The following is an 18,648-nucleotide window of genomic DNA, read 5'->3' on the forward strand; positions in this document are numbered from 1 at the left end:
GATGCAAACTTCTGCCCATAATTACCTGTTTTGGTGCCATTAAAATGAACATCATTCTATTGCTGATTTCTCTCCACTGATTCTACAGAGCACTGAGTTTTCACATTTCTATTTTGGGGATTTTGTGTCCTTTGGCATCTAGTGAACACCATCAGACTAAGTGTAAATAAACAGCTTTCAATGAATCGTCAGTGTTTTACTAAAAAGAACCGTGTGGGAAAGCCTGTGTTTAATTTCTTTCTTTTAATCAATGTCCTGGTCTGAATTGCCTGTTACTGTGTAGCTGTGTACCATTATTTACTCCACAGTAAATCCTTCTCTTTTCCTCTGACAAAACAACAGGTATTGCATTCCTGCTGCGGAGGAGAACAAACTTGACGATGTGGTACATACCCTGCTGCAAGCCAATGGCACTCCAGGGCTGGAAATGCTTGAAAGTAATGTAATGGTAGGTTAACACTGGGAGAGGTATTCCCATTTGAGAACCCCAGGCTAATCAGAAGGCTGGTTGTTTGGGGATTTATTTTGGTTTTGTCTTACACTACAATGATGCAGAGGCTGTTAAGATCTGGCTGCTTTCTACTTGCAGTGTTTACCCACATGGCATTTTTCTAACAAGGCTCACATGTTGAGATAAAAATAAATGTGATGGTGCAATTAATGTCCACTTTTAATACTGTCCATAATGTATTTAACCTCACAAAGGGAGTGTTTTGTAATCAATTAATCTGCCATGATTGACATTTTATGATGGCAGCATGGATATGAGAAGCCTAATACTTCAAAGGATTTCAGAGTATTTTTGGCTCCCTTGTTTATTTTGTGGATAACTATTTCCATGTAGTGCATTTAAGTGTAAATTTGGGAGTCCACAACAAAAAAAACTTCCCTTGGCTATCCACGTTAACATCCCTTAACAGAAGTGCAGTAACAAGGTGGATTCACTGCCAAGTCTGAAAAGATCTAGGTGGAAAACTGAATGGCCTGCGTTACTTTCTGTAATAGTAGATGGGATTGTTTTGAGGCTTTGTGTTTGAGATTGTTTGGCAAGCGAGAGTTTAAACTGTTGGTTTGAAAAGAGCCACTTCTGTAATTCTCACTCCGGACACTAAGTTTCAGCATGTGGAGAAGGGAAGAGAGAAAGCGAACAGAGCTGAGCTGTTAGCAGAGCACAGCTTTTCTCTACAAGTAGCGTGTGGCAGTATCCGGCAAGGAAGGGGATCTAACTGTAAAAGAAAGTTCTGAATTTTTTCTTTTTTTGTTTTGTTTTGTTTTGCTTTTTTTGTCTTTCCAGATCTCCCCAGAAATCTTGTGTAAGGAGGGGATCAGGGTGCACCGTACTGTACAGCAGAGCGGGCAGTTTGTTGTCTGTTTTCCTGGATCCTTTGTGTCTAAAGTGTGTTGTGGCTATAGTGTTTCTGAAACAGTGCACTTTGCTACCACCCAGTGGACAAGTATGGGTTTTAAAACAGCCAAGGTAAGTTGAGAAAAGGCGTTAAAATGGATTCACGGCCCTGCCATCTAAAACGACAGCAAACCAGACATTCCAGGATTGGTAGCGTTGTGAGACTAGTACAGCTACGTCTGTTTTTGTGGACTATTAAATAAAAAAAGGAAAAAGTTCTGCAAGGCATAAGACGATCCAGTTTTTTCAGAAAAGCAATTGGTTAATAATTGACAGCTAGAAACTTCTGTATATTTGAAAAATTCAGAAGATTGTTATGCCTGCAGACCGGTTTGCAAGGAAGCTTTTCAAAAATCCCTTCAGAGCTAATGACAATATCTTGTATTATGCTTACTGATTTTTTTTTTAAGTGATGTTTTCTAGAACGATTAGAATCTCAGGTGCAAATATCTGAATAACTGTGCTTGTTAGCTCCTATGATAGGCAGAGTCAGTTAATACTCACAACTGTATTGCTTGTCTTTCTCTGCCCCTTCATTCAGGAAAAGCTGTTGATCAGGGCAATTTCAATTTTAATCGACTTGAAAATCCCTAGGTTCGCTGACCAGCCCATCCGATACTAAGATGTAAATAAAAAAACTTCCCATTCCCTTTTCACACAACTAACCGAGGCAGATTGCCTGCAGAAACAAACAGGTGAATTGTCCAGTCATCATGATTTTGGCTACATTTCTGTGTTCTTGGACAAAGAATGTATGTCGTGTTCCCAATTGCCTCAAATACACTATGGGTTACAGATGCTATTTTGGTAGTGTTTTATAGCTAAGCCACTAGTAAATTATCATTTACAGCTTCAGACCAAGTGGTTAGTAAGCAATTAAATGTAATACGTCCACAGTTAGGTTTTGGTTCTTTAGGGTTAATGGAATTCTTCCAGCCTGGTTATACTAACTGTATATTAACTTAGTTTTAAATAAAAGGTTATTTTATTACAGATTTATTTTGGGGGAAGGTGGGAATTGTATATGTGTGTAGTTAAGGAATGAGAATCCTGAGCTAACCTTTTCTGTCTGAAGGTACACAATTATATTGACTCCATATGCTGTATTTATTGCTCTACTGAACACTTGTTTGATATTGTGAAAATGCCACTCATGTAAGAGACAGAAATCACTATGCAGCAATTAAAAAGCTCTTCTTGGTGCCTCAAATTCTGAAGAACAGTTTCTTTTGATTAATTTTTAAGAGCTTTACACTGGGTAAATATAAGCTGACTGAAAATCCAGCAGATTCCAATCTGTGATAACCTACCTTGGAAATTGAAGTCATAGCTCTCACAAAATTTGCAAGAACCACAGATATGTGTTTATATCAAAATAACTCTAGAAACACCTACTGCATTGTTCTTTTCCTTCTCTCCCCCCCCCCCCCTTTCTTTCTTCAAACTATCCTATGTTCTTAAACTCCCTTAAATTTTGGAAATTCTTCCTTGGTTCCTTCACTTTGACAAGGCACTTTGCCATTTTCAAAGGCTGGCCAGGATTGTGCTTTTCAGAGGTTGTGACACGTTCTGTGTAACGAGCAAGATTCCCCTTTTGGACTGTTAATGAACTCTGACAAACAACTGTACTTTCCTGTCTGTCCATTCTCGACAGCAATATTGACAGTTTTCAGCTGTTTGATACATTAACTTTGTTTTCATTCTGTGATACTGTGACCTGATTTTTTTTATAGTGATTCTCTTTATATTACTAAATGATGTTGTTTCATTTCTGTATTGAATGACTGCTCAATCTCCTTTAATATACGGAAAAATGAAATTCTGCATCTGAAATTGCATTGATTTCAGTTTATAAGGAGTTGGGATAATTGTTGGAATAAAAAAGCTTGTATAAAACCTGTGTAAAGGGACAGACAGGTTTCACCTAAACCATACATGGAACCAGGTTGCTGGCTTTTAAAAACACCCTAAGAGCTCCTGAAATTTTAAACTAAGGATGAGAAGAAGGTTTACAGGTGTGGTGGAAGAATTTGTGTTTGGAGTGGCAAAGGGGTAACTCCTCATCCTTGAATAAGGTGTTGGGCAAAGTCAGTAAAACTCATTTAGGAAGCAGGAAAACAGAATATTGGGACTAAATGAATGCACTCTGGTCTAGAGGTTTGGAAATAAGAAGGAATGTCTGGTTTTAAAGGGCTTTGGTGGTATAGGGCCTACCAGAAACTTGGTGGAAAGAAGAGACTCAGCCGGTACCGTAATACAAGAGGAAGAAGTACATAGGAAAGATGGAGTTAGTCATCCAGTTGGAGCAGCACTGCTGCACACAGAAGAGAGCTTATGGTCAAATAAGCCAGGTTTAACTCTGTCACCAGTGACAGAATCCCTGTGCACTGATCTTCCTGTCCTAAATAGGAAAAGCATGGTATTAGCCCTGTGCTCCTGACTGTCCAGCCAAGATGTTGGCAGGGGCCATGTATGTATCCTCCCCAAGTTTTAGTTTGGGTGAGGAACGTGCCTTTAAAAGGCCACATAATTACCACTCCTTGGTTCCTATCACAGAGCTGTCTTAGCCTGAGCAGACTGGGTTGCTTTCAGATGAAACCAAATGGGAGGAGGCACTCTAGAAGTGCACCTGATGTCCTCCAAACACCGGTGCCAGAGTGGCCACAGGACCAGGCTAGACTGCTCTGAAGTAAAGCTGTTGGCTTTACACACACGTTCTGTGGATGTTTGGGTCCTCAGCATCAACTTTATCGCTCCACACGTCCGCCCCTCCTGCTTCGCCATACTGGATGCTGCGTAGGCATAGCCTGTGTCGTCCTAAAGGAGGCAAGAGAAGCTGCGAGGACAGGACACATGATGATGATGATAGGAAATGGTGGCATCCTCCCCCTAATGAGGATAGTGGTTGTGTTGGTGTGTGATGTCAGAACCGAAATGACTTCAGGGAGCAGCTAGTCAGGAAATCCACACAAGGAGAAGAAACTGTCGTCTCCCTTCTCAGTAATGGTGGAGCCCAGTTTAAAACATCATTATGAAAGAGCTGCACTGTGATGGTGAGCAGAGATTACGAACCTTGAAAGAGCAGTAAAAAGCAAAATAGCCACTACTGTGGTGTTTCATTTCAAAAGACAGCCTCGCATAAAAACAAGGAAGCTTGTTAAATTGAGAATGCAGAGAGAAGGGTTAAGTGTTTGCGTGCAGCACAGAAATTGTTTAAAGATGCTGTGTTAGAGGCTCACAACACATGCACATTGCCTAGCAAAAAAATTTCAAAAGGCATACCCCCACTAAACTTGGCATGGCTAAACACAGGAGAAAGGAGTCTGTTTGAAATGAGACCAAAAAATCCCTTTTGTGTCCAAAAGATGAAAATGCAAATAAAACAACCACTCGAGCAAGATGCATGTAAATACACACAAACGCGGACCAAAAAGAGATTTCAAAGAACAACTTCCTAAAGGCCAGAAGAAAAAATAAATGTGGAAAAGAATGAGACCAGGGCAATCAACATGGCTTTTGCAGTGAGGTCGTGGCCCCCAGGCCTTGAAACTTTTGGAAGGATGTATGGACAAAAGAGATCAAGTTGACAGTCTGTGAGCATTTCTGGAAGACTCTTGGCGAGGTTCCTCAGAAAGGTTCTTAAAGAAATTAACCTGCCACGGGTTGAGAGGGAAAGTTCACGCACTGAAAAAGAACTGATTTAAAGAGAAACAGAGGATGCAAACACATAGTCAGTTTTTATCATGGAGGGAGGTCTCTTCCTGCGCTCCTCAGGAATTTGTACTAAGACCAGTACAGTTCAACATATCCACAAATAACCTAGAAAGGGAAGTAAATAGCAAAACTAATCCTTTGTAATGAGGATATTAATGGTAATGATGGCAAAAATTAAAGCTATGAGGTGTTACAGAAAGATTTCATGATACTGAGTGGTCCGAGTGAAAAAATGGTTTGATAAATTTTAAATGACTCAGGAGTAAAAAAGAATCCTAATTTGACAGACACAGTGATGGGCTCTGAATGAGCTCTTGCTCCTGAGAAAAGAGGTCTTTGGATTCCTATGGAGCTGCCAGCCAAGCGCTCCACAGAGGTTTCAAAAAAAATCTTGATTGTTAGGAATTGCAAGGAGAGAATAGAGAACAAAGCAGAAACATCACTATGGCACTGTGTAGGCTCTTGCTGTGGCCATGGCTTAAATACTTGTGCAATTCTGAATCCCTAATTGCAAAAGTAATATAGGGGAACTAGAAAAAGCACAGTGGAGATTGATGATTAAAGGTATGAATTAGCCTCTGTATTAAATAGAAGAGGACTACTCAGCCTGGAAAATTGATGACCAAGAGACATATATGATAATAAGACCAGACCAGAAGTGGCAGGGCAATGATAATTACAATATGAATGTTCACTGTCTCTCATAACATTGAAAAATGTGTCATTAAAAGGAATGATTAGGCAGCACGTCAAAAGCAAACAAAAGTCTGTTTTAAAATACCTATCTGTGTATTTCAGTACTGTATGGAAGAGAAAAATGTACATGGATTCAGAAATGCAGATAAATGCACAGATCCAGTGAGTTGTGCTAAATACAGCACAGACCGGTTTTGGGCTCAGGATGTCCCTGAGCTGCCAGCCAGCAGGAGCATACCTCACTTTTTTTTCTCCAGCACTGTGGCCTTTTATCCTGGCTGCCTGTGTTGCCTGTGTGGGCTTTTAGTCTGGCTTGGGGTGGCTGTTCTTAGGCAGCCTCAGACAATATGCTAAGCAAATCTGACATGTAACCAGACTTGTCGTATCACTCCTAAAAGTGCAGCTGTTCTGACCCCAGGCAGGCTCTAGCAGAACCTTCTGAAGAGAACGCTTTTCTTACCTATGACCCTCTTGAATGCTTTTTGGTCAGCAAAGGTTACTAATCCATTTTATGATACGTGTTAGTTATCACTTCAATGCATGCAATCTGTGCAATTAAAAATGATGAATTTTATGATGGATTGGTTCTGATAAAAGAAATACCAAGAGCATGTAATGAGGGTTACAAAACAGGTGAAAAAAATTTAAGGTTAAACATAAATCTTCGTTTTTGTTTGTGATGAGTAGGTATTCGGTGGGCTTAACCCCTAACTGAAATGGCACCTTCACATTACGCTCCAGTGTTAGCATCAGTTGAAACTTTTCAGACGTTATATAAAACAAAACGTACCTCTTCAGACACTGGGGAAAACTTTAGACTTTTCCCAACTGCAGAGTAAATCAAGGAATTTGCCTACGTAAGAGTTAGCAAAAGGGTTAAAGGTACCAAAATCACTCAGTTTGTATTGACAGGAATGAAAGATGCAGCTTTAAAAGCTTACACGGAAGGGAACTGGTGACAGGCAAAACTGAGCAGAACTGAAACCCTCTCTTTTTGCTTGTTGTCTCTTTTCCCTGACATCTGCCTGCTTTGCTAGTTGTGGTCTTTAATTCTTAACTACCTACTATATTTTTAGTGCCGTAAAAGATGCAAAATCATAGCAGTCCTGCATTTCAAGCAGGTCAGACCGCTAGATCTTACTGGATGGCCGAGAGTGCAAACAGTGTATTACTGAGCTTAAGTGATTGGGTTACTCCTCTTGGCCTCCACAGGAAAAGAATTCTTAGGGAGGGAATTTTGAGGTGTTTGTTGGTTCCTCCACTTAAGTGAACTGCATGCTAACCTATGCCTGGGCATCCTTCTTCTTTTCATTTTTCTCATTTTCTTCACATCTCTCCTATTCTTGTTTTTTCCACTGATGTTTAATTTTCTTTTTTGAAAAAAGGGTACACCTGAACTGTGGTGACGCTGGAATACTTGCATTTGGTTTCACTCTCTTTGTATATGCAGACTTTCCTCTGCATTAAATTTCACAGTAAAGCATATTAGAAGATAGCATACAGATTGATTTCTTAGCATAAATGCCATCATGCATTGCAGGTACTTTTTTGCTCTCTATTGGTGACTTTGAAAGAAAATAAAATGTTAGATATAACAGGCACTAGGGTAGTCTCTGAGAAGGTAGTTTACTGTGTCCAGTAGCATGTGTTTGGTTTAGGTTTTCAAGTTTTGTTCTGTGGCATTGGTTCACCTAAAGCACGTGCAGAAAATCTTTATTGATCCTTTCCACAGGAAGACCCAATTCAGAAAAGCACTTGGGCATCTGGCTTTCCACTGAAAGGACTGATATGTAATACAAGTTTATTTCATTATGAAGTTAGGTGCTGGATGTAAGTTAGGAACATAAATACTTTGTTTAATTTGGACTATAGAAAGCTCTTACTTTTTGTTGTTTTAAAAGGCTACTTTTTGCTACATTGGATTCATTCTAGATAACTTTTTATTTTCATATTTGCTCGAGAACTAATTTGGCAATTTCTGTCCCAGGAAATGAAGAGACGACGTATAGCCAAACCATTTTCAATGGAAAAGTTGCTTTATCAGATTGCAACAGCAGAAGCAAAAAAGGAAAATGGACCGACTCTGAGTACGATATCATCACTTCTTGGAGAGCTCAGGTAACGAATTGGGGGCCTGTCGTACCTATTTTGTTTTCATTGACAGACTCCAGAGGTGGATGACGTAAGTAACCCTTTCAGACGCATGTCTTTCACCTACTTAACCAAGCAAAAGCCCAGCAAACATACTTGAAGACAGCCGCACGTGGAAGAAGCAATTTCCTTGGCTGTATCTGATGGGAGAGTGCCCGTGGTTAGGATGCCTTACTCTTAAGAATTCCCTACTTTGGGCACTACCAAAGAATTAAAAATACAGTTTGCCTTGGGTTTTTATTTTGTTGATTCTTGGTGCCGAGAGTCAAGATTTCCTGATGCATTATGTGAACTCCGTGGTGCCAAGCGGTTAAATACCTTTCTTCAGTTTTTCAGCCTCTTGGCATCAGTAGCCACTGTCAATCCATGTCTGTAATGGGTTTTGCACCAGGAACCCTTGTCTTCAGCATCAAGATTGTTACACTACAGTTGTAGGAGGTGCTTTGTATGCAGAAAGTTGTCTTGATTTAAACCACTGAATAAGTGAGTAGCTTATGCATGGGTGCTAATGCATCTTGCATTAGAACTTGGAACGTTTTAAAGAAAAAAAACTTCACACTCCTTTTTCTCTCCAGTATTAAGGAAACATGTTTAGGGTTTCTCTTAAGATAGGTAAAAAAAGAAAATACAATGTTGCCTGGCTTCCTGTGTAATGATCTTCTCTTTTGTTCCCTACCATGTAGTTGCTACCTATCTTTCAAGTTTGTGACAACTGGTACTCGAGATGTCAAGAAAGTTTTGATGAATGGAATCTACAAACTGTATTTAACTAACTAGCATGTTCATTTGGAAAATTTCCAGTGACATATTGAAGGGGAAAACAGCCCATGTGTTGTTTTAGTGTTCAGAAAGAAATACAAAGAGGTGTGCTGACTGCTTTACCTGCAGCTGGTTCCCCTGTGGGAATAATCACTTCCAAGTGCCTTTTTTTTTTTTTCTTTTTTTTTTTCCTTGAAGAGGAAAAGTCTGCAAGTGCGAAAGGTGAAACAGAAATGTTGGTGCTTGCTGTTAGACCATCACATCGACCTCTATCAGGGTGGTTCTCAAACTTGTTCTCATGCTTAGGTTGGAATTCTCTGGCGGATATTGGTCCTTCCTGTGGCTGCTTATGTAAAACAAAATCCCAAACAACAAAACCTGAAAAAACCCAACCAAAGTGGAACACTATACCATTTTTTTTTTCCTTTGTTTTGTTTTGCTTGCTTGTTCTGTGTCTTTTGCTGCCTCCTCTCCTGATCTGCCTTGGTTGCTCAGTTTTCCCATGCCATTTGCTTAGCTTGGCTCTCCACCCATCTTCAGCTGTGTCTGGTGGTGAGCTTTTTTATTCTCCCTTTCCATCTGCTCAGCTCACTCCACACTTGCTGTCTTCCACTCAGCTCCAACCCGACCTGCTCTCCTAATGCTGTATAGTTCAGCATAGGAAGTATTGTCCACCTTGCGGACGCCGTGGGTGAAGGGCGGCTGGAGGGCTTAGTCTTTATTCTTAATTGACATCTCCTTCTTTTTCCCCTGGGTGTACAGCAAGATCTTCGTCTTTTGGCACAATCACTTGCCCTGCTTCCCCTTTCCTGCCTGAAGCACCTCATGGCAGCAGGTCCTTGGTTCATCTCTGCCTCCTGATGAAGGTGGCTTATGTTACCGCTGACAGCAACGGCTCCTCCTCCTCAAGGTGGCTTTTGGCAACTTCAGGAATGACAGTCATGTTAGCCACATCTCCCGACTCTCCACATGGCCCCGAGCAACCATCGACCTCCAGGAAGTACTCGGCAGTCCCCAGTTCTCTGAGGAGCAGTTTGAGAACCACTGGCTTGATACAGTGGTCGCTGTTAAAATCCGGAGATAGCTTTTGCAATTAGGCAGCGTTTCTGTGGTGCTGGCTGTCTCTCACCATGCGTAGGGAATGGCACCAACCTCCAACAACACTCAGGGCTTTGCTGTGTGGAGCTAAGGTTTCAGTGATGATCGTGGTAAAAGGGTGATTATACGTGGCTTTGTGGCGGTATGAGGCGATGCCAATGTCTAATTGCGTAAAACATTCACAGGGACACGGAGCTGAGGCAGCGGCGGCAGCTTTACGAGGCAGGTCTCCATTCTTCAGCGCGCTATGGCAGCCATGACAGCAGCAGCACGGGGATGGATGGAAAGAAAAAGCCTCGAAAGTGGTTGCAGTTAGAAACGTCAGAGAGGAGATGTCAGATTTGTCAGCACCTGTGCTACCTTTCCATGGTGAGTAAAATCCCTTGCCGCCACTGGGGTACTGTCCCCCTGTTCTAAGGTACTCTAGTGGACTATAAGCACTTGAGAGACAGCACATGACTATGGAGTCATCTCATGCACTCCACACAAGACACAGATGTTGATTTGGTTTGTGTCAGAACATTTATCGCCTTGGGCAGCGGTGACAGAAGACAACGGCTAGTGTCAGCTAGCTTCCCTCCCCCTGTAAGGAAGGGATGCACTAGTCACTCAGCCGCTCTCAGACACCCATGAGCATGTCTGCATTGCACTAGGAGGGGTAAGAAAGATACCTGCAGGTTGCCGGTAGTAGTAAATCATGGCGTAACAGTTCTCGGGATGAGCTAGCAACTCAAATACATGCCCTGAGTCTCAGGCATGCAGCTACAGCCTGTGCTGCGACAATTTCCCTGCAAGCTAAATTGCAGGGTAGATGTATCCTATCTATCAAGCTAAGATGCTGTTTGCCAACCTGTCTGCTCAAAAACAGAAGTCATGCCCATAAACTTTTTCTCTTTTCAGAAGTAATTGCCTACTGGCTTTTGAAGGTGTGCTAACCACTGTGGTGACACTTTCAAGTTTTTAGCTATATGCAGAACATCTAGAAATACAGCAATTTCATTAAAAATACCAAAAGCCTCTCCCACAACCTTATGTACCACTTAATTCCAAGATCAGGTATTTAAATAAACATAATACAGTGCATGTGAGTGCACATTCAGTCCTTTTTTCTGTCATCTTTCGGGGTTTTTTGGTTATAAATGTTAGGTTTTGGATGGAAATACAACGTAACTGTTAAATGATCAGATGTAGCTGTTTCCTTCCCTAAGACAGAATATGTTCAGTTTATATTGTGTCTTTAGACCCCTGTTTAAGCAGCACTAGTTTGAAGTAACTTTAAAATGAGTTTATTTTAAAAAACAACCAACCAAACCCTCTTAATTCTGGTCCGTTTGCTCTGGAGTAAGCGTAATTGGGGGAGGGATTTTTCCTTGTCACTCTTAACAGTAGTAAGGGACAAAAACTCAACTTGGTTGTCAAATTCCAGGCTGATGGTGTAGGCTTGGCAGGTAGTCAGCTGAGCAAATGTGACCTCTGCTGAATGAGACGGTAGCTGAGGAATCCTGTGGCTAAGCTTCTGATTTTATCCTTATTCAAGACAGCATTTGAAGTAATGGGAAATGGTTGCTTTCAGGAAATCTTTAGGCTACATATTAGATACCAATAAAGCTTCATGCATATATCGTTATTTGAATTTGGCATTCATTACTATTGGTGGTTTTTTGAAATAAATTATATGTATTTGCCAACATTAGCACTCAAAAAGGGATATGTACTTTCTTCTTCTTACACATTCTGAATAATTTCACAATGTGTAATGCTTCTTGTTTATGTCTCCTTCCACTAACTTGTAGTAAAATACAGGTTTAATAATTCAGACAATAATTCAATACTGTGTGTATAACATGGCTACAGTTTGGAGCTTACTGCATTTCTTCCCCCCCACCCCCCTGCGTTTTTATATAGGTTGTACAGGAGAATGAAAATGTTGTCTTCTGCTTGGAGTGTGCCCTGCGGCATGTGGAAAAACAGAAGTCTTGTCGGGGACTGAAAATGATGTACCGTTATGATGAGGTCTGTACAATAGAGCTTTGTGATGCTGGTGAGCTTTGATACTGAAAACGTGGGAGCAGACTTAACTCTGCCTTTGTCCTACCAAGACCTCGGGAGACTGTGCTTGATTTTTTTGGTGTGGGAAGAAGGCGCTTTATTATGATCTAAGTAAAAGAAATAGAAGGAAACGTGATTACAAAGATGAAACCTAAAGCGTAAACTGCATGAATATGTGTTACAGCACAGAGAAGCCATTTAATGCTTTGGGATGCTGTAGAACATGAGGCTATGCTTTGACTGGTTAACTTAGGGTAACTTGTGTACTGTAGGAAACTTCTCTCTGTTGATAACTGAAAGTTCACACTGAGTTACTCCAACCCAGCCTGAACGTTCTTTAAGGCAAACTCGTAGAGTACTTTTAGATGAGAGGTCCGGTAATGGCTTCAAGCAGATGTGACGATGAATAATCACAGAACTCAAGCTGGTGGTTTAGGACTGTGCCTGGGTTCTGGGCTAATGCTGCACTGCAGAAAGTCAAGAAATGTCTCTCTACCTGTCTAGTTAGCTCCGTTTCTCCATTGTGTGTGAGGGGATGGGTGGGGAATAGAGAGTGGGGGAGCTTTTTACTGTTAGCCTGAACTGTAGATAGTGAAGCAGTGGGAGAAATTACAAAATCAGCTCTTGGAGATCAGTGCTGGTACAAGTAGCTTTTTGAGACGGGCTTCTCAGCAGTTTCTGATGTGTGTGCATAGAGGCATGGCAGAGAAACCCAAAAGGTCAAAGTAAGTCTGAGGAAGATCGTGCCCTTGTAGCTTTGTTAATTTTTAATTGTAGACTCTATTCTGATATCAGGTACCGTAGATATAAACAAGTGCAACCTACAAAGCCCAGACAACAGTGAAACTGCCTTTGTAATGCGATAAACACCAAAGCGTTTCAGGAAGTTATTCAGAAATTTTAATGTATTTCTCTTATTCCTGAGATTATTCAGTCCCTTACATCCTGTGTTAATTCTATTGAGGTTTTCAAAGCCACTCTTTCCGGCAGAATCACATACAATAATTATTTTTGCTAGGTTTTATAATTACAAAGTAAATATTTTAGGCTGCACTGGGAAAGGCAAGAAAACCTCTCCTTTGATACTGGATGATGGTGATTATTTTTTTCGAAAGTAAAAAACTGTCACAAAGTTTCTACATTTCTGAAAGATACTAACTGCATGCCTGGTTATTTATTATTACAGATTTTTGGGGGCAGGCTATGAATGTGCAAAGAGATAACCTGCATGTCAAGTGCCATTTGTTAAATCTATTTAACTGTTAGGCAGACTTAATTAAGAAGCTATTTCAACTTCGCACAAAAATAACTTCCCAGCATTCTCACTAGGATGGGACAGCCAGTTCGGAAAAATCTCCCCCTCAATACCCCAAACTTCATCAAATCCCTGAATGCAATGGAATTAGGAGTAGCGTTGTAGCCAAGACACTTTGATGTGCAGTTCAAAGACTCCTGTCTCTTGCTGTTCCTGGTGCCATGGACCTGTAGCCCTTTTTCTGCATGACAGCAGGTTTTAAATTGTATCTGAAGAACGTTTCTGGCCCTAGTGAAGTAGTAACCTTGCAGCCCAGCTTCTTTAATCTTGCTTGGTGGCCAGAGCTCAGACATTTCTAGTTCTGCTGATTACTGTCTTTAAGTTTGGAGGGGGGGAAGCTTCAGCAAGGGCAGTATTTGGACTACTACACAGTACTTTTTACAAAGCTCCTGGTTGTGAATAAGTAGTATATGAGCCAAGCTTCTGCACAGTTTACAAATATATAGATTTTTTTTCCCCCAGTTAAATGCTTTCAGTCAAAAAGGCCAGCACTACATCTCTCTTCATCAGAAGTGACTGGAGAAAGAGCAGATGCTAATTTGTGTTTTGTTTTTCCCACTTCCTGAACAGGAACAAATAATCAGTCTAGTCAATCAAATCTGCGGAAAAGTATCTGGTAAAAATGGCAGCATTGAGAACTGTATCAGCAAGCCTACACCAAAAAGAGGACCTCGTAAGAGAGCGACAGTTGACGTGCCATCATCTAGGCTTTCATCCTCCAGTTCATCCAAAAGTGCTTCAAGTTAATCCTGAAGATGCCAACACTCTCATTTTGTCAATTTATATATATTTTTTGTAATTATTATACCATAGTTTGGAGTACTTGCTGTAGAATACAAGCTGTCTTTGCACTAGCTCTAAAGAAGATTTTCTTCTGGTTTTAGAGAACTAATTTTGTTTTAGCATTAAACTGTTGAATTTTTTTTTGTACTTAGAATAGATAGATACAGCAGTCTGATTTTTTTAAACTGCCGTATGTTCACTGTTTTAAAACCGGCAAGGGGCTGATAAAATATTAATTTGTATTGTCCCTATGGCTGAAAAAATAAAAAGCCTTTTTGGTAACTGTGAAAAAAGGCTTTTAACCCATTTTTTGAATAGGTTAAAGTTTGATGTGTTTTATAATTTGTTCTCCAGTCATGTGAGCAGATTTTTCTAGAGAGAAAAGGGATAGGAGACAAAAACTTGAAAGAAATTGCTTTACTTTGGCTGTCTTTTATTCTGTCACGGCAAGATGAGTTTTGTAATTTTTTAAATTGGAGAATACACACTTTCTTTGGGAGGTTATGGCAGCTGAAGATGGACTTTGTTTCCTAACTGTAGGCAAAAGTAGGAGATTTGGAGTATGTTCTCTTTTACCAGCACATCACTATGCATCTGTTTTGAGGGGGAAAAATAAAAAATTAAAAAAAAAAAAAAAAAAGAGGAAAAAAGACTGCCTGCCTTGAGGAGTCATGTGAGGGAAAACTGTGCCTGATTTCATTAGGAAATCCATTCTGTTATTTTTTGGTGCTGTTGGCTACTTTATCAAAAACCCTTCAATAGCATCCTTTAAAAAAAAAAAAAAAAAAGAAAAAAGTGATTGAAGCCATAAGTGCTTCTTTTGTCATAGACGTGCAATCTTTCTAACATTCCATTTCCATTCCACTGCTGTTTTTCACACCTTTACACAGTCAAGCATTAATTTTTGTTTTGAATTTGTTTCATTATATGATCACATTTAGAGCCACTAGCAGGTCTGCGTATTTCTTTTGAATGTGAAAATGCATTTGCTTTCATCTTGTCTATTTTTTCTCTTCATGTTGTAACAAAAAAAAAAAATCACACCTTTTGTACATATGCCTGTAAATTTTTTTAAATACTTGAGCCTTTTCTTGGGGTGGGGGGAGGGATGGCGAAGAGACAAGATGAAGAAAAGCCTTACGTTTCACTTTCTTCATCGGTTGGATTGGATGCTTACAGGGTTTTTCTTGTAACATTTATAAGTGCTGCTTACATCACTGAACAACAACAAAAAATAATAATGGAGTAGCTGTTGCCCTTTTCTGGTTGTGTGTACAGTATGTGTGGAATAAAAAAGGGAAAATGTTTTCACAAACTGTTTTGTTTCGTAATTGAATTCAACAATACCGTAGCTACCCATATTGCACTGAGCTTGCCAGTGGTGACTGTCAGGAAAGTCCTATAATACAATTTGTTGGTTGTTGTTGCAGAAGACTGAACTGTTTTGGAATATTTAACAATAACATAAACAGAGTCAAGTGTTTTCAAATGTGGTTGTCTGGTTTTTATGGCCTTGCTGTGTACTTTTCCCTCTTGACAGTAAACTTCTGACTATGGCTTACAGTTTGACATTTAATTTATTAGCGCTGCTCTGCTCTCTTTCCTTGTAAGGAAAGACTTCATGTTGTTTATTGCCAGTTTTTTGTTTACTTTCCAGGTTTGTACTACGAGGTTTAATAAAAAAACAAAACTTTTTTGGACATTTTGTCTGTCTTCTGGAAAGTGAGTGAGTAAAGTAAAAATTTCTTTCAACAGATGCCTCGTTAAATAGTAAATATCTAATTGTAGGTAGTGAGCTTCTAGCTTTCATTTCCCAGAGAGGGGTCAGCAAACACGTTGTCAGGAAACAGGAGATAGAGTGAATCCTTAAGGAAACTGGCCACTTCCCAGATGGCGAGCAGCAGGAGATGCCTCCTTGCCAACCATTAGCTTTGTCAGGGCAGGTCTTTGGAAGGGATCTACATCACAGCTCGTCCTTTTACTTACACTGTTTCTGATTACATTCCTTCCCTCTGTGCATGAAGAGCAGGAGCCAGGAGCCTTCTCAAAGGAGAGCAGATCCCTGCAAATAGAGTGTGAGACTTGACAAGAAACAGGTGTTAGACATGTTCAGACCTCAAGTTTAGAGAAAAATAATGGCAGGAAGATGATGACAACTATAGGTCCTAAGGCTTATAAAATGTACATGCTTAATTTATAATTCACTCAGGTTTATTTCCCTTAAACTGCTGGCTTGCATCAGTGTAGTCAAACAGATGTTACCATGCAAAAAGTAAATTACACTGGTGCTCAATATAAATAACCTTTTTTTTTTTTCCTAATGGCTGAATTAGTCTCCTCTGTTCACTGTCATGGATAAAATATTTGGGTAATCAAGTAAAAGACATGGTTGGGATAGAAATACTTTATTTTATCTCGAAAGAGGAGTCAGCTTGTACAATGCTAAGATACCTGCTCCACGAGGAGTGTAACATTTCAATATGCATCTCTCCTCCTTTTCAGTTTCTTTTTTTTTTTTTTCCTTAACACCTATGATAACTAAGTTGGTCCTGAATAAGAAGTGTGAGAGAGTAGACACTGCTGCGTTAGTAGACAAAGGCAGTAGGCGGACAGTAGGTAGTAAAGAGTAGAAAATAAAATAACTTTTCATTTTGGTTTGGATCCTAAATATTCAGTTGCAGCAGCTGAAAACATGCAAGGAACAATCTGGGTTCATTATTACACATCAAGTCTAAGTATTTCCAATCAGCCATTTAAAGGTTAGTGGTCAAAGTAACTTGTTATCTTTCCCCTTTAATTCTCTTATACATAGTATATACAACAGTTTTACTGCTCCCCTGAGCCCCAAGACTACTGTTAAAGTGTGTGTGCTTTAGGCATTTTTTTTTTTTTTTTAAAAACCAACCTCCACATGACTGGCAATTTTGTAAAAAGGCAGTAATACTAAGTAAAAAGATCTGGCTGTTATGCTTGGCTAGCAAATTGTTACACAGGCAAGCTCTTCATTCACTTGTTCATTCATTCAGAAGTCATTCTTAAAGGATATGGTTTTAAGATTCAAATAGTTAGAGAGTCACTTTCATCACTAACATCTGAAGCACCCTTTCTTTCAGTTACAGCAGCAAGAGCAGTGTCCACTTGAACTTCCTCTTCATCAGACTGAATAACTGGAGACTCTCCTTCACTTGCATCTTGGCTGGCAGAATCGGTACAGGTTGATGACAGTGAAGACAGTTTCTGTCGCAGTTCAGACTGGCTTGGAACCTGAAGACTTATCTCATTCACGTAGGTGTTGGAATCGGGCCCTTATAGTTGGGAAAAGAACAACAACAAAAATCAAGCTGTGGCAAGTGAATTGAGAAGTCAGTATATTAAGTGAGCTCAACGACGGTTAATAAGTTGCATTCATGCTGTTTTGCTGCTTTTGCAAAGCACCATTAAAAAACTCTCCCAAAACACAAAGCTGCCTTTTGGCTTTTCAGAGTTGATCTCAAATACAAGCCACAGGCTGGTTTTAATCTGTTTCTGATGGTGCGTATGTCTCTTGCTCATTCTAGTACTGCTAATGCTTGAGATAAATAAGGTAAGATTGCAGTTTGCCTGTTAGCCAAGACCACTTAATCCTTGTAACTGGCTTTCACAAAGTCCATTCAGACTTCAGCATGTGCTGATAATCGTCACCAATAGGAAAATCCTCCAGACAAACTCTGTCCAACAGAACACCACAACTAAACCTGGGTGAAATTAAAACAAACCAACCAACTCCAAAAAACCTAGGAGACAGGGAATAATAGTAATCTCCAGTTTTGACTAAAAATGAAGATACAGAAGCAAAACAAATTCTTGCCCACAGCATGAAAGCATTCCTCTGGTAAAGCTGTATCATAGCTCAAGTGCACAGGAATGGGGTTTTAAGACTATGCTTCCTCCATATCCTGTGCAAAAAGACTTCTAAGCAAGTTCAGTGTAATGTAGTTTGAGAGTTCAGATTTCAAATATCTTGGATCCTCTTCTCTGGACGCTTCCTGGCAGTAAATAAGAAGGAAAAAGAGGGAAACATCTGAACAATCTTTCTATGATGTGATCTGCCAAACAAAGCCCTTTTTTCCTTCCCTACTATACCTAACAAGGGTTTCTCCATAGTCAGGGCATCCAACTTTAGCACTGAGTAACCTTAGTGAGAAAATACTCTTAAATATCCTGTGGGATTTTATATAAAAAGGTTTCAAGAGGGTCAGATGGAAACAAGCTGATCACTAGACCTGACCTCTGCTAAGGCTGTTTGCAGAGCCATTCACACTACATTGCCCTGTGACTGGTCCCCACATGCTTACCAAGTATCTGAGTTAAATTTTAACAAGAAAACAGTCTCAACAGCATCTAGAGGCATCAGAAGCTGCTTGTACTAGACACTGTTGCTCAGCCACATTTCTTGCCCTAACTAGCTGCAGTCTTAAACTCTGGACCTAAACTTGGACAGCAAGTAGCCCTGTGACATTGTTTTAGCTCCTCTTGGACCCTGGAACTCCAGGGGGAAACATGCCCTCAGCAGGTCTCCAGTTTCAACACAAGTTGATAAACATCTGGTACAACATTCACAACTGACAGCTGACCAACCTGCCTGGACTGAAAACTCCCTGCCACTCCAACTGACCATGTCAGTCCAGGATGTCTAGCA

The 18,648-nt window shown here is 40.2% G+C and overlaps 2 protein-coding genes across 6 annotated transcripts in view; one reads left to right on the top strand and one right to left on the bottom strand.

Annotated features, from left to right (window-relative positions):
* Window positions 1-15,670, top strand: part of JARID2 (jumonji and AT-rich interaction domain containing 2) — a 224,580-nt gene extending 208,910 nt beyond the window's left edge. For 3 of the 4 annotated variants that reach the window (XM_052810575.1, XM_052810494.1, XM_052810682.1), the window contains 6 exons: window positions 343-448; window positions 1,295-1,477; window positions 7,803-7,933; window positions 10,009-10,192; window positions 11,729-11,836; window positions 13,758-15,670. In XM_052810575.1, coding sequence (XP_052666535.1) covers window positions 343-448; window positions 1,295-1,477; window positions 7,803-7,933; window positions 10,009-10,192; window positions 11,729-11,836; window positions 13,758-13,934 — 889 coding nt within the window. In that variant the 3' untranslated portion in view covers window positions 13,935-15,670. Of the gene's footprint in view, window positions 1-342; window positions 449-1,294; window positions 1,478-7,802; window positions 7,934-8,649; window positions 10,193-11,728; window positions 11,838-13,757 lie in introns of those variants that run through there. The other variant, XR_008238649.1, reaches the window with a different exon arrangement.
* Window positions 15,671-16,359: 689 nt separating this feature from the next.
* Window positions 16,360-18,648, bottom strand: part of DTNBP1 (dystrobrevin binding protein 1) — a 77,185-nt gene continuing 74,896 nt past the window's right edge. For both annotated transcript variants that reach the window (XM_052810899.1, XM_052810815.1), the window contains one exon: window positions 16,360-17,275. In XM_052810899.1, the coding sequence (XP_052666859.1) occupies window positions 17,028-17,275 (248 nt within the window). In that variant the 3' untranslated portion in view covers window positions 16,360-17,027. The remainder of the gene's footprint in view (window positions 17,276-18,648) is intronic.

The sequence above is a fragment of the Harpia harpyja genome, chromosome 1, assembly GCF_026419915.1.
Source record: "Harpia harpyja isolate bHarHar1 chromosome 1, bHarHar1 primary haplotype, whole genome shotgun sequence".
NCBI lineage: Eukaryota > Metazoa > Chordata > Aves > Accipitriformes > Accipitridae > Harpia > Harpia harpyja.